The sequence below is a fragment of the Aquarana catesbeiana genome, linkage group LG03, assembly GCF_042186555.1.
Source record: "Aquarana catesbeiana isolate 2022-GZ linkage group LG03, ASM4218655v1, whole genome shotgun sequence".
Taxonomy (NCBI): domain Eukaryota; kingdom Metazoa; phylum Chordata; class Amphibia; order Anura; family Ranidae; genus Aquarana; species Aquarana catesbeiana.
This window is the reverse complement of record NC_133326.1, coordinates 304,973,117-304,986,438: the sequence shown is the minus strand read 5'-3', so window position 1 is coordinate 304,986,438 and position 13,322 is coordinate 304,973,117. Positions and strand designations below refer to the sequence as shown.

General features: G+C 41.5%; 1 protein-coding gene and 2 non-coding genes across 5 annotated transcripts in view; all 3 read left to right on the top strand.

The window, feature by feature from the left end:
• Nucleotides 1–12,934, top strand: part of SLC25A3 (solute carrier family 25 member 3) — a 28,952-nt gene extending 16,018 nt beyond the window's left edge. For 2 of the 3 annotated variants that reach the window (XM_073620258.1, XM_073620259.1), the window contains exons 3-8: nucleotides 793–917; nucleotides 3,269–3,448; nucleotides 9,852–10,033; nucleotides 10,695–10,867; nucleotides 12,357–12,467; nucleotides 12,581–12,934. In XM_073620258.1, coding sequence (XP_073476359.1) covers nucleotides 793–917; nucleotides 3,269–3,448; nucleotides 9,852–10,033; nucleotides 10,695–10,867; nucleotides 12,357–12,467; nucleotides 12,581–12,741 — 932 coding nt within the window. In that variant the 3' untranslated portion in view covers nucleotides 12,742–12,934. Of the gene's footprint in view, nucleotides 1–527; nucleotides 653–792; nucleotides 918–3,268; nucleotides 3,449–9,851; nucleotides 10,034–10,694; nucleotides 10,868–12,356; nucleotides 12,468–12,580 lie in introns of all 3 variants that reach the window. The other variant, XM_073620260.1, reaches the window with a different exon arrangement.
• LOC141135772 (small nucleolar RNA SNORA53) lies at nucleotides 10,173–10,418 on the top strand. Its single transcript, XR_012243626.1, has one exon. It is a non-coding gene; the product is annotated as a small nucleolar RNA SNORA53 (small nucleolar RNA).
• LOC141135771 (small nucleolar RNA SNORA53) lies at nucleotides 11,954–12,197 on the top strand. Its single transcript, XR_012243625.1, has one exon. It is a non-coding gene; the product is annotated as a small nucleolar RNA SNORA53 (small nucleolar RNA).
• Nucleotides 12,935–13,322: the final 388 nt, after the last annotated feature.

Genomic DNA, 13,322 nt, shown 5'->3' with positions numbered 1-13,322 from the left:
GCCATTTTGAGAAAATATAGGAACAGAGCAAATCTGTATACTTATATAATGAGTAAGGAGAAAAATATGTATGCACATAAGAAAATAGACATTTTCAGATTACTATTATTATTATCTACATCACATTCCTTCACAAAATAAGTCTGGCTATAATGTGCAGGCAGGTCAAGGAGGGTAAGACCTAGGTGCTGGATGCAGCTGGGGGGGGGGAGGGGAATCCTTCCCACCGAGGTATTGTATTTTGTCGGCGAGGAGCCTTCCTCGCGGTCGGAATACAATGATCGGTGTTGGCTATAGCTGATGGCACTGATCGCTCGGAGTGGGGGGGGCCTGACAGGCTGGTTGTACACGATAGATCAACGTACGTACAACCAGCTAGTTCATAAAGAGAAGAGGACGGCTAAGGTCAGGGGAAGGAGGCAAAAAGATAAGTGAACATTAACAATATAAACTGTAAAGCATGTTAAATGCAGACTGTTTCACCTATAAAGTCTGAGTAACACATTGTGTCACTTTTAATTAAACAGAGGACTATAGCTGTGCTTATGGATCTGCAAAATTCTTTGCTCTTTGTGGCTTTGGTGGAATCATAAGCTGTGGTACAACACATACTGCAGTGGTCCCATTAGATCTGGTTAAATGCAGAATTCAGGTTTGTGTCTACATGCACGTGATGAAGTTTGAGTGTAAACTAACCAGTGTTGACTAAATTAACTTGTTTTGGTACTAAATATATTACGCATGTGTGTCTTTATTTTTTTTAAAGCATGGTTTTTTGGTTTGTTCATTTAGGCGACTACAGTTGTGAATATGGCTCAACAAAATTTTATGCTTTTTGTGGCTTTGGTGGCATCCTCAGTTGTGGTATAACTCACACTGCAGTTGTACCTTTGGATTTGGTGAAATGTCGTATTCAGGTGGGTATGCTAACAATGTTTTCATTTAATGTCTGTCAGAAGCACAAGTTACTAAGCATCCTAAACATGACAAGCTTTGTTTATATGCATTATACATGTTGCATTTATTTCCAGTTTGCATGCTGTTTTATATTATTAGTTATAGTTACGTAGTAGGTGAGGTTGAAAAAAGACACAAGTCCATCAAGTCCAGCCTATGTGTGTGATTGTCTGTATTACATTGTATATCCCTGTATGTTTTGGTCAATCAGGTGTTTATCTAATAGTTTAAAAAAAATAATAAAATAAAAAAAAATAAATAAAACACTATCAATGCGCCCCTGCTGAGAGTACTGCCTGTAGAAGGGAATTCCACATCCTTGTCGCTCTTACAGTAAAGAACCCTCTACGTAGATTGTATGGTTAAACCTAATTTCTTATTTTAATGAGTGGCCATTTGTCAAACTCCCTTCCGCGAAAGTTTTATCCCTATTGTGGGGTCACCAGTATGGTATTTGTAAATTGAAATCATATCCCCTCTCAATCGTCTCTTCTGCAGAGAGAATAAGTTCAGTGCTTGCAACCTTTCCTCGTAATTAATATCCTCCAGACCCTTTTATTGGCTTTGTTGCCCTTCTTTGTACTCGCTCCATTTCCAGTACATCCTTCCTGAGGACTGGTGCCCAGAACTGGACCGCATACTCCAGGTGCGGCCGGACCAGAGTCTTGTGGAGCTGGAGAAGTATCGTTTTATCTCTGGAATTAATCCCCTTTCTAATGCATGCCAATATTCTGTTTGCCCTGTTAGCAGCAGCTTGGTATTGCATGACATTGCTGAGCCTATCTGCTAGGACCCCCAGGTCCTTTTTCATCCTTTTTTTATTTAGTGAAAGGTACAGAGGGGGCAATTTGTCAAAACTGGAGCAACTAATCATGGCAACCAATCAACCTATTTTTCTTTTTCAAAGCTTAACTGGACAAGGTGTAGCTAGAAAACGATCCAGATTCCTTTTTGGCTCTTGTTTAGATAAATTCACCTGTGTAAACTGTGTTTTGAGTTTGGGAAATTGGTATGTGGGTTTCAGGATAAGGCTCAAAATGGGGGTCTAGCAGAAAATATTACTTTTTTTCCAATTCTAGCAGCATACAGTGCATCCGGAAAGCGTTCACAGCGCTTCACCTTTTCCACATTTTATTGTTGGCCTTATTCTGGAATGGATTAAATATGTTATTTTCCTCAAAGTTCTACAAACCATACTCCACAATGACAACGTGAAAGAAAGTTTGTTTTGAAGTCTTTGCAAATTTATTAAAAATATCTGAAAAAAAATCACATGTACATAAGTATTCACTGCCTTTGCCATGGCACTCAGAATTGAGCTCAGTTGCATCCTGTTTCCACTGATCATCTTTTGAGATGTATTTACAACTTGATTGGAGTCCACCTATGGTAAATTCAGTTGATTGGACATGATTTGGAAAGGCACACACCTACCTGTCTATATAATGTCCCACAGTTAACCGTGCATGTCAGAGCACAAACCAAGTCATGAAGTCTTTGCCAAAAGACACCTGAAGGACTCTGAACAGGAGAAACCAAATTCTCTGGTCTGATGACAAAGATTGAACTCTTTGGCCTGAATGGCAAGCGTAATCCCCTCCCGCTGCTTGTAATAGCAGCCACTCGGCTGTTATTGCAAGAAAGCCGACCGTGCGCTCTAAAGAACTGTACTGGGCTGATGTCTGCAGCTGCATGCATCACCCCGTACAATCCCTCGAAGTAACATCGGTAAGTTTGTTACCGATGCTTCAAAAAAAGTGCAAGGCATTTACACTTTTTCCTGTTTTGATGACTAACTATAATGAAGTAATAAACTTTCAAAAAGGTGTAACGGTTGACTTGTTTAACCACTTGACCTCCAGAAGTTTAACACCCCCCCCCCCCACACCCTTCATGACATGCCTTTTTTTTTTTTTTTTTTTTTTTTTGTTTTGCAATACGACACTGCATTACTTTAACTGACAATTGCATGGTCATGGAACGCTGTACCCAAATAAAATTTGTCAAATTTTATTTATTTTTTTTCCTCACAAATGCATTTATTTATTTATTTTTTTTGTGCTATAAACCAAAAAAGCATCAATTGTGGGGTGGGGGGAACAACCCTATCTTTTACTTTCTGCTATAAAACATATCCAATAAAACTTCAGAAATCGAATTTCTTTATAAAGAAAGCTCAATATGTATTCCGCTACATATTTTTGGTTAAAAAAAAAATCCTAACAATCGTATATTGATTGTCCACACTATAATTTATGTGCAAACCAAACTACGGTGTATGTATTTAATTTTACTTATTTTTCTCTCCTAGGTGGATCCCCAAAAGTACAAGAGCATTTTCAATGGGTTTTCTGTAACTCTTAAGGAAGATGGTGTCCGTGGACTTGCCAAGGGATGGGCCCCAACATTTATTGGGTATTCCATGCAAGGATTGTGTAAATTTGGATTTTATGAAGTCTTCAAGGTCTTGTATTCTAACCTTCTAGGGGAGGTAAGCGTGTTTTTTTTTTTTTTTTTTTTGTAAGTTTCTGATCTTGAAATGTGTATGGCATTTACAATCACGTTAAAGGGAATCAAGTAAAGTGTTTTTATTTAAAAAAAAAATTAATAATACTTCCCTCGCTATCTGCAGTGGTTTTGCACAGGGCAGCCTGGATCTTCATCCCAGGTTCCTCTTTGCTGCTCCTGGGCCCCTCCCGTCTGTCTAGTGCCCCCACAGCAAGCAGCTTAATATGGAGGCACCTGAGCCGAGCTGCAACTGTGTCCATTCAAACATGGAGCTGCCGTTCGGCCCAGAGGTGGGGCTCAGGTAAGTATTAGGGGGTGCTGGGGAGACTGCTACAAACAGAAGGCTTTTAATGCATTAAGATGATTAACCTTCTGCCTTTACAACTTCTTTAACGTCTTCTCATCCAGTGTACATATGTATATGCATGCTGGAAGGGAAGCAGTTATACCAGGATCATGGCTGCAGCCATGTTCCTGGAATTGTGTTCTACAGTCGTGGATCGGCTTTAATGTAAAAATGGTCTGAGTGGCTTTACAGCCGGCTGATCGCTTTTAGGCTCCATTCACATTTGGGCAATTTAAATCGCAAGCAGAAGCGGCGTGATTCCAAATAGCAGCTGGGCGAGTTTGCGATGCCATTACTACTTAATGAAACCCCAATGGTAGTGTAATTTTGCAATTGTGGCAAATGGTGATGCTGTCACCCAAAAGAAGATCCTTCTCCTTTTTCGAGTGGCATGTTTCTTGCATTGCAATTTTTCCACAATTGCAGCGTGATTTATCTGCCAAAATCGCACCATGATTGGGGTGACATGAAGATGTAATGGCATTGCAAGCGGGTCCTGCGTTTTGCCCCCCACCACCCATTTGCTGCAGTTCTAACCCCCTGATTCAAATTGCCAGGTGTGAATGAAATTTTGAAGGCCACCATCCGCCACTGTTCCTGGGCTATCCCGTTCCATTGGTGGGGTCGGCTGCCAACAGAGGAGATGGAGGAACATCCATTCCCACATCTGAAGAAGCTGGAAGAAAAAAAATGTAAAAACAAATATATAAATAAAAATTTATATATATATATATATATATATATATATATATATATATATATATATATATATATATATATATATATATATATATATATATATATATATATATATATATATATATATAATTTTAAGCACCCTTGTTCCCCTGTGCGAACGCACAAATGCAACGTGCACATAGCTCTGTCATAAATATGTAAACCGTTATTACATCACATGTGTGAAGTATCGCTGCAAATGTTAGAGCACAATTTTAATGCCAGAGCTCATGCTTAAAGGATAAGTTCACCTTTTACAAAAATACCACATTTTTTTTTTTTTTTTTTTTTTGCAGGTAAAAAAATTCATTTTATTCTTAGGAGCCTGTGAAGTATTGCACCCATGACCAGCAGATCATGGATGTAATGCCATAATCCCACAGACTGTCTGCCCGTACCTCCGACAGGCAGGAACTTCAGTCAACTAACTAGAGTAGTAGTCGTACGTATGTGTGCACCCCAAAGCTCAAATGTATGTGTCGGCAGTGGTTTTTACCACCCTTCCTGACCAGAGCACTTTTTACAGTTTGGCACTGCGTCGCTTTAACTGCTAATTGCGCGGTCATGCAATGCTGTAACCAACGGAATTTGCGTCCTTTTCTTCCCACAAATAGAGCTTTCTTTTGCTGTAATTTGATCACCTCTGCGGTTTTTTATTTTTGTGCTATAAACGGAAAAAGACCGAAAATTTTGAAAAAAAAAAAAAGACATTTTCTACTTTTTTATTATAAAAAAAAAAAAAAAATGTCAAGCGTATATTGGTTTGCGCAAAGTTATAGCGTCTACAAACTAGGGTACATTTTCTGTAATTTACACAGCTTTTAGTTTATGACTGCCTATGTCATTTCTTGAGATGCTAAAATGGCAGGGCAGTACAACCCCCCCTCCCCCCCCCCCCCCCCCCACAAAGCATGATGAGCCCATTGAATATTATTTTAAATATTAGAAAAAGTTGTCACTAAATGATATATTGCTCACACAGGCCATGGGCATATGTGGAATTGCACCCCAAAATACATTCAACTGCTTCTCATGAGTATGGGGATACCACATGTGTGGGACTTTTTGGGAGCCTAGCTGCGTACGGTGCCCCGAAAACCAATCACTGCCTTCAGGATTTCTAAGGGCGTAAATTTTTGATTTCACTCTTCACTACCTATCATAGTTTCGGAGGCCATGGAACGCCCAGGTGGCACAACCCCCCCCAATGACCCCATTTTGGAAAGTAGACACCCCAAGCTATTTGCTGAGAGGCATGGTGAGTATTTTGCAGCTCTCATTTGTTTTTGAAAATGAAGAAAGACAAGAAGAAGAAAAATTTTTTTTTTTTTCAAAACTTTGTGACAAAAAGTGAGGTCTGCAAAATACTCACTATACCTCTCAGCAAATAGCTTGGGGTGTCTACTTTCCAAAATAGGGTCATTTGGGGGGGGGGGGGGGGGGGGGGGGGTTGTGCCACCTGGGCATTCCATGGCCTCCGAAACTGTGATAGGCAGTGAAGAGTGAAATCAAAATTTTACGCCCTTAGAAAGCCTGAAGGCGGTGCTTGGTTTTCAGGGTCCTGTGCGCGGCTAGGCTCCCAAAAAGTCTCACATATGTGGTATCCCTGTACTCAGGAGAAGCAACAGAATGTATTTTGGGGTGTAATTTCACATATTCCCATGGCATGTGTGAGTAATATATCATTTAGTGACAACTTTGTGCAAAAAAAAAAAAAAAAAATTTATTTTTCCCGCAACTTGTGTCACAATATAAAATATTCCATGGACTCGACATGCCTCTCAGCAAATAGCTTGGGGTGTCTACTTTCCAAAATGGGGTGATTGGGGGGGGGGGTTTGAACTGTCCTGGCATTTTATGCACAACATTTAGAAGCTTATGTCACACATCACCCACTCTTCTAACCACTTGAAGACAAAGCCCTTTCTGACACTTTTTGTTTACATGAAAAAAATTATATTTTTTTGCAAGAAAATTACTTTGAACCCCCAAACATTATTATATATTTTTTTTTTAAAGTAAATGCCCTACAGATTAAAATGGTGGGTGTTTCATTTTTTTTTTTTCACACCGTATTTGCGCAGCGATTTTTCAAATGCATTTTTTGGGGAAAACCGCACTTTTTTTTTTTTTTTTTTTTTTTTTTTTTTTTTTTTTTATGCACTATATTGCCCAAATGTTTGAAATAAAAAAGATGATCTTAGGCCGAGTACATGGCTACCAAACATGACATGCTTTAAAATTGTGCACAAACGTGCAGTGGCAACAAAATAAATACATTTTAACAGCGTTTACAGGTTACCACTTTAGATTTACAGAGGAGGTCTACTGCTAAAACTACTACCCTCGATCTGACCTTCGCGGTGATACCTCACATGCATGGTGCAATTGCTGTTTACATTTGACGCCAGACCGACGCATTCGCCTTAGTGCGAGAGCAGGGGTGCTTTTTGTTTTTTTTTTTTGTTTTTTTTTGTGTTCTCATTTTTTTGCTTCTTTATCTTATTTTTAAACTGTTCCTTTCGTTTTATTTATTTTTTTATCCTTTTTATTGTTATCCCAGGGAATGTAAATATCCCCTATGATAGCAATGGGTAGTGACAGGTACTTTTTTTTTTTTGAAAAAATTGGGGTCTATTAGACCCTAGATCTCTCCTCTGACCACACCAAGATCGGTGTGATAAAATGCTTTCCCAATTTTCCAATGGCGCTGTTTACATCCGGCGAAATCTAAGTCATGAAATGCTTGTAGCTTCCAGTTTCTTAGGCCATAGAGATGTTTGGAGCCACTCTGGTCTCTGATTAGCTCTATGGTCAGCTGCTGAATCACCGGCTGCATTCTCAGGTTCCCTGTTGAGACAGGAGAGCCAGAGAAAAACACAGAAGACGGTGGGGGGGGGCATTCCCTCCCACTGCTTGTAAAAGCAGTCTAGAGGCTAATTAGCCACTAGGATTGCTTTTAGATGAAAGTCGACCGCTGGCTGAAAAGAATGATGCTAAGTTGATACGACGGGCCTGTGTTTGTCTTCTTGGTGGCAGCGGGACACTACTTGTGCTTGCCACCTCACCAGCTTGTACTGCACTTATGGGACTCGCCACGTCACCAAGTGTTACTGCAGTGCTGGTTTACTACGACCGCGGTGTACTAGGCCGCTGGCGCTTGCCAGTTCACCAAAATGCTACCAAAAAAACTGTTAGCGATCTCAGCGATCAGGCCTGACTCTGCGAACGCTGCAGTTGTGCGTTTAGTGTTTTGTAAGTGACAGTGATCGATCGATACTGCACTTGGGTGGGTGGAGGGGCAAAACGCAGGTGCTAGCAGGTATCTGGGCTGATCCCGCTATCACTGCGTTTTTTGGGAACCCTAAACTTCTGGGACGCTAGTATAGATCTGATCGGATCAGATATTGATCCGTTCAGATACTATACCACTAAGGGAGGTGTACCGTGCGTGGGTGTTAGTGGTACTGGCGCTAACCTGACGCTGCCTGGGGCGACTCATATCACCACCGGGCGATCAGGGGGCTAAACCTTTATTCGGTAATAAACGGCAGGTGCCCTGACACTATAAAAAATAAACGAACTAACCAGCGTCACCCGTAACAGTTATACGGTGATCAGTGGTGAAAGGGTTAACTAGGGGGCAATCAAGGAGTTAAAACATTTATTAGCGTCAGGGACCCCCATATACTATAAAAAGCTGACGGCGAACCTATATATTTACCTCCCTAACTAGCGTCACCAGTGACACTAATACAGTGATCAGAAAAATGATCGCTTAGCGACACTGGCGACGGGGGGGGGGGGTGATCAAGGGGTTAAAACTTTGTTAGGGGGGGTATCCTAGACCTAAAGGGGGCTAACCCTAACTGCCTTAACACACTGTCACAAACTGACACCATGCATTAATCAGGGAAAAAAAACTGCTTGGTGTCAGTGTGACCGGAGGGTGGGGGGATGTAATGTGTGCCTGGCATGTTCTACTGAGCGTGTTGTGCACTCACATTCCAGTCTTCTCTCCTCGGTGCCGGAACGGAAAATACTGAGCCGCTGAGAGATGACATCATTTCCTTTGCTGCTGTTTAGCATACAGCAGCAGAGGAATGATCTAATTGGCTGGGAGCGATCGCGAGGGGGGGCCACAAATGGATGGTCTCCCCCTCACGTCTGATCGCTCCCAGACACTAGCTGACCGCCTCGGGAACCGGTGGGGGGTCCGGTCGGACCCCCCGCCCGCGGGAGGCAGATCACGTACAGGTACGTGATTCTGCCTGCCCGTGCCATTCTGCCGACATACGTTGGCGTGAGGCGGTCGGCAAGTGGTTAAGGAGCCCCATTTGAGGGACTTTGGTAAAATATCAGCAGGGGAAATCTGTGGCGAATAGGGGTGTGGTGTGTGTGGTTTTTTTTTTTTTTTTTTTTTTTTTTACAGCGATCAGTGCTATAAAAATGCACTGATTACTGTTTAAATGACACTGGCAGGGAAGGGGTTAACACATGGTGATCAAGCAGGTTAAATTTGTTCCCTGGGAGGTGTTTCTAACTGGGGGGGAGTGGACTGAGTCAGAATGGGGATCTGTTTGTTTTCATTGACATTAACCTTCCCCCCCCCCTCTGGCTCGGAGGAGCCATCGTGGGTGGCCGGTGGACATCACGGCTGCCAGCCACACGCATCAGCTCCCCCGCCGTGCAGCAGGCGCGCCTGCTATAGCTGTAAAAGGGACCAGTGTACAGCTACGGCGATTCGTGAGAACGAGCCGACCTGCCGCAGCATAGTGATGGGTGGGTTTTTTGTGTGTGTGTTTTTGTTTTTTTTTTATAATATTGTGCAATATTAAAAATTGCAACAGCCACCATTTTATTCGCCAGGGCCTTTATTTTCATAAATTGTATTATGTTTGGGGGATTCTAAGTAATTTGAAGGGAAAAATAATGCTGACTTTTACCATATGTGAAAAATGTCAAAAATTGCCCTGGATATCAAGTGGGTTAATGAAGTAAAACGGCCCTTTTCTGCTTATCTTTTTTATAACCTTTTGACTTAACCAAATTGTTAAGCCATCAAATGGCTGGTGGTATAACTGATCAAATGTATAGGATAAGAGGGTTTAGTTCTGCTTTAAGAGCAAACCATCCAGTTTCATAAATTGTATTTTTTAGGTTGGAAACCTTGAGAAATATATTTTAACATTTCTTTGACTTTTCAGGGAACAATACATTATGCATCTGTTCCTAAATACTTTGTTTTCAAATCCTGAGGTGTTTTGTGTTTTTTTTTTTTTTTTTTTTATCTACATCTTAGGAAAATTCCTATTTGTGGCGCACATCTCTGTACCTGGCTGCATCTGCTAGTGCCGAGTTCTTTGCAGATATTGCACTGGCTCCGATGGAAGCTGCAAAAGTCCGTATTCAAACACAGCCGGGATACGCAAATACTTTGCGACAAGCGGCACCCAAGATGTATGCTGAAGAAGGAATCTGGGCGTAAGTGTGTTTTTTGTTTTTTTTTTTTTTGTTTTGTTTTTTTTTTTTTTTTCCTGCCTTGCATTGTTGTTTTTTAAAACAAATGAATGGATCTCAAACTGATCGTAATGTGTTATTTGCTTTTTGGCTTCCTAAATGAAACATGCTCCCTTAGATCCACCTTTGTGGGTGTTTTAACTTGTTCTGAGTTCAGCTGGATCAATCTAGCAGTTCAAGTTCAGTGTCACCCAGCAACTTGTTTGGTTGTACAGTCAAAGGTGCTTGAGTCATTGGCATGTAAGAATAATATACCTGCAGGTTGGCTATTGATGTTCTGTTGACAGCGGTTGCAACATTAATGCTGTGCTGCTTTTTACCAATGGGACTTGGCTAATATGCGGACAGATAATTGGAGCATAAAGAGACACTGTGCTTAGTATTCTAATACCATCAAGCTTATTCCAGAAGGAAAAGGGCAGCCCATCACCACCAGTAATTGTGTGGCTTACTGTTTAGATATACATTCATTTTATTTTTTTTTTATTTTTTTTGTACTTTTTTTAAAATTGCTAACTGCTGCACAGATGTATAGTGATAGTGTGATGGGGAGGGTCATTCTTTTCCTTGCATTGTCTTCTCTAAGCTGTACTTTAGGCATGTGTTAAATGTGCTGTATTTGTAGGTTCTATAAAGGAGTTGCTCCTCTCTGGATGAGGCAAATTCCCTACACCATGATGAAGTTTGCGTGCTTTGAACGTACAGTTGAAGCACTGTACAAGTATGTTGTACCCAAGCCACGAAGTGAATGTTCAAAGGCCGAACAGTTGGTTGTGACATTTGTTGCTGGCTATATTGGTAAGTCCACTAGGTTTGCTATATGTTACTACTTCACCACCCCTGCATGAAATTTTACTCCCGGTTTGTTTAGATGACTCCAGGTGGTTCAGAAAATTCATGAATTTAAGGTGCTGTCTATCCACTACATAAAAAAAATTAGACAAATAGCTGTTTGACCAGTTTCACCTCCAGTTCCACAATTGGCACCTTTCAGGGGGGAGGGGGGTGCAGATACCCGTTTTTAGACAGGTATCTGCAGCCACTTCCGGGAATAGACTCTCACGGGAGTCACGCCCCCTCCCGCACCGCCCCACTGTCTCCTGGGAAACACACAGGTCCCAGGAGATAGCGGGGACCACTTAGGATGCGCAGCGCGACTCACGCATGCTCAGTAGGGAACCGGGAAGTGAAGCAGCAGCAACCGAGAGCCGAGCAATTGCTTGGCTCTCGGCTGCTGACATCGCTGGACTCCTGGACAGGTAAGTGTCCGTTTATTAAAAGTCAGCAGCCGCAGTATTTGTAGCTGCTGGCTTTTAAAAAAAAAAAAAAAAAAAAAAAATTTATTTTTTTTTTCAGGTGGACTCCCTCTTTAAGTATAAACTTGCTTCTGAATGAATCTTATTTTAAAGAAGTCCAGCCTGAGCTCGTTTGGCTGGGCTTCTCCTATGGATCACAGGAAAGCAATTCGTTTTGCACTTCTGAGTCTCATTTTCAGCAGAGAGTGGTCTGATGTCTGCTGCTCTCTGCTGACTTCACCAAGATCCGTCCAGGCATCGGACTATGGGAGTCTGGTTCCACCAGGTGCCTGTACTGATGGCTGTCTTGGCCTCTCAGCGAACTGCTGAGATGGCCACTGACCGCCCCTCCACAGCTCAGCTCTCCAGTGAGCGTGGCGACTCAGAGCTGCTGATTGACAGGCAGCAGCTCTCTGTTCGGGGAGCAGTGAGAACCGAGTCATTGGCAATGTTCGATCTCTCTGTTCTCAGTAAAGTCAAGAGGTGTCTGGGTCTGATGCTGCATCCACCTAGGTAAGTATTAATCTGCAAAAAAAACTGATTCCCATACTACTTTAAGTGTGTTTTTTGTTCTTGGCTTCCTAAATGAAACATGCTCCCTTAGATCCACCTTTGTGGGTGTTTTAATGTGTTCTGAGTTCAGCTGGATCAATCTAGCAGTTCCAGTTCAGTGTCACCCAGCAACTTGTTTGGTTGTACAGTCAAAGGTGCTTGAGTCATTGGCATGTAAGAATAATATACCTTCATCTTGGTCATTATGTTCTGTTGGCAGTGGTTTCAGTGTTTTGCTGTACCACTTCTCACCAACAGGACTTGGCTAGTATGAGGACAGGTCGTCTTGGACCATAACAACTGTATTCCTATGCTGTTCAGCCTATTCAATAAAGCAAAAAACAGTAGTAGCTGCAGTTTGTAGTAGCAAATGTTTGTTTCTTGTGCTTTGTGACAATTGATGTGTTTACTACAAAGGCTAAATAACATCTCTTTTATAGCTGGTGTGTTCTGTGCCATCGTCTCCCATCCTGCTGATTCAGTGGTGTCTGTTTTGAACAAAGAAAAGGGAAGCACTGCTATGGAAGTCCTTAAACGACTTGGACCGAAAGGTGTGGTGGTTTTTTTTTTTTTTTTTTTTTTTTTTTATATATATTTTTCACTTAATACATTTTACTGTTATACATTAGACTCAAAATATATATTTTTATTTGTCTATGCACAGGAGTCTGGAAGGGGCTGACAGCCCGTATCATCATGATTGGTACCTTGACTGCTCTGCAGTGGTTCATCTATGACTCTGTGAAGGTCTACTTTAGACTCCCTCGTCCTCCTCCCCCTGAAATGCCAGAGTCTCTGAAGAAGAAGCTTGGCTTGACTGAGTAAACACATGGACTTAATTAGTGAAAGTTCCAATGACACTTCAAACTGAGAAGTTTTTATAAATGCAATTGTGTAGGACTTGCCATCTTCTCAGATGTAATTATTGGTTGTATTCACTCTGCTTGGTACCCCACAATTGTAACTTGGTTTTACCACTGTACCTGTCTAAATAAACAGAAGACCCCGGCGGATGAAATCTTGAGGATTTTGTCACATTTTCTAGACAGATATGTAAGCTTGCCTTTGCGTTTTTGAAGTAAAGAAAAATATTTGAAGAAAAGGAGTGAAGGATTAGAGGATAATGAAGTCTTGACTAACTGAAATATTGATACAGATCAGATATTTGGGACTGTCTTGGTGGATTGTTCTATAGAGTGCAAGATTGGGGTTGTCATTATTAACCTGGCTTCACTGTTTAATGATTCACTGCCCTAAAACAAATGTGGGTGAAGAACTCCCTTCCTATGTGTGTGTGTCCCAGGTCACCCTTATTGAAACAAAGCTGGCATCCGTGAAGCCTTGTATCTTTAAAAATTTTGAAAGTGGCCAATATTGCTATTACATGTTGCTTTTAGTGTTATTTA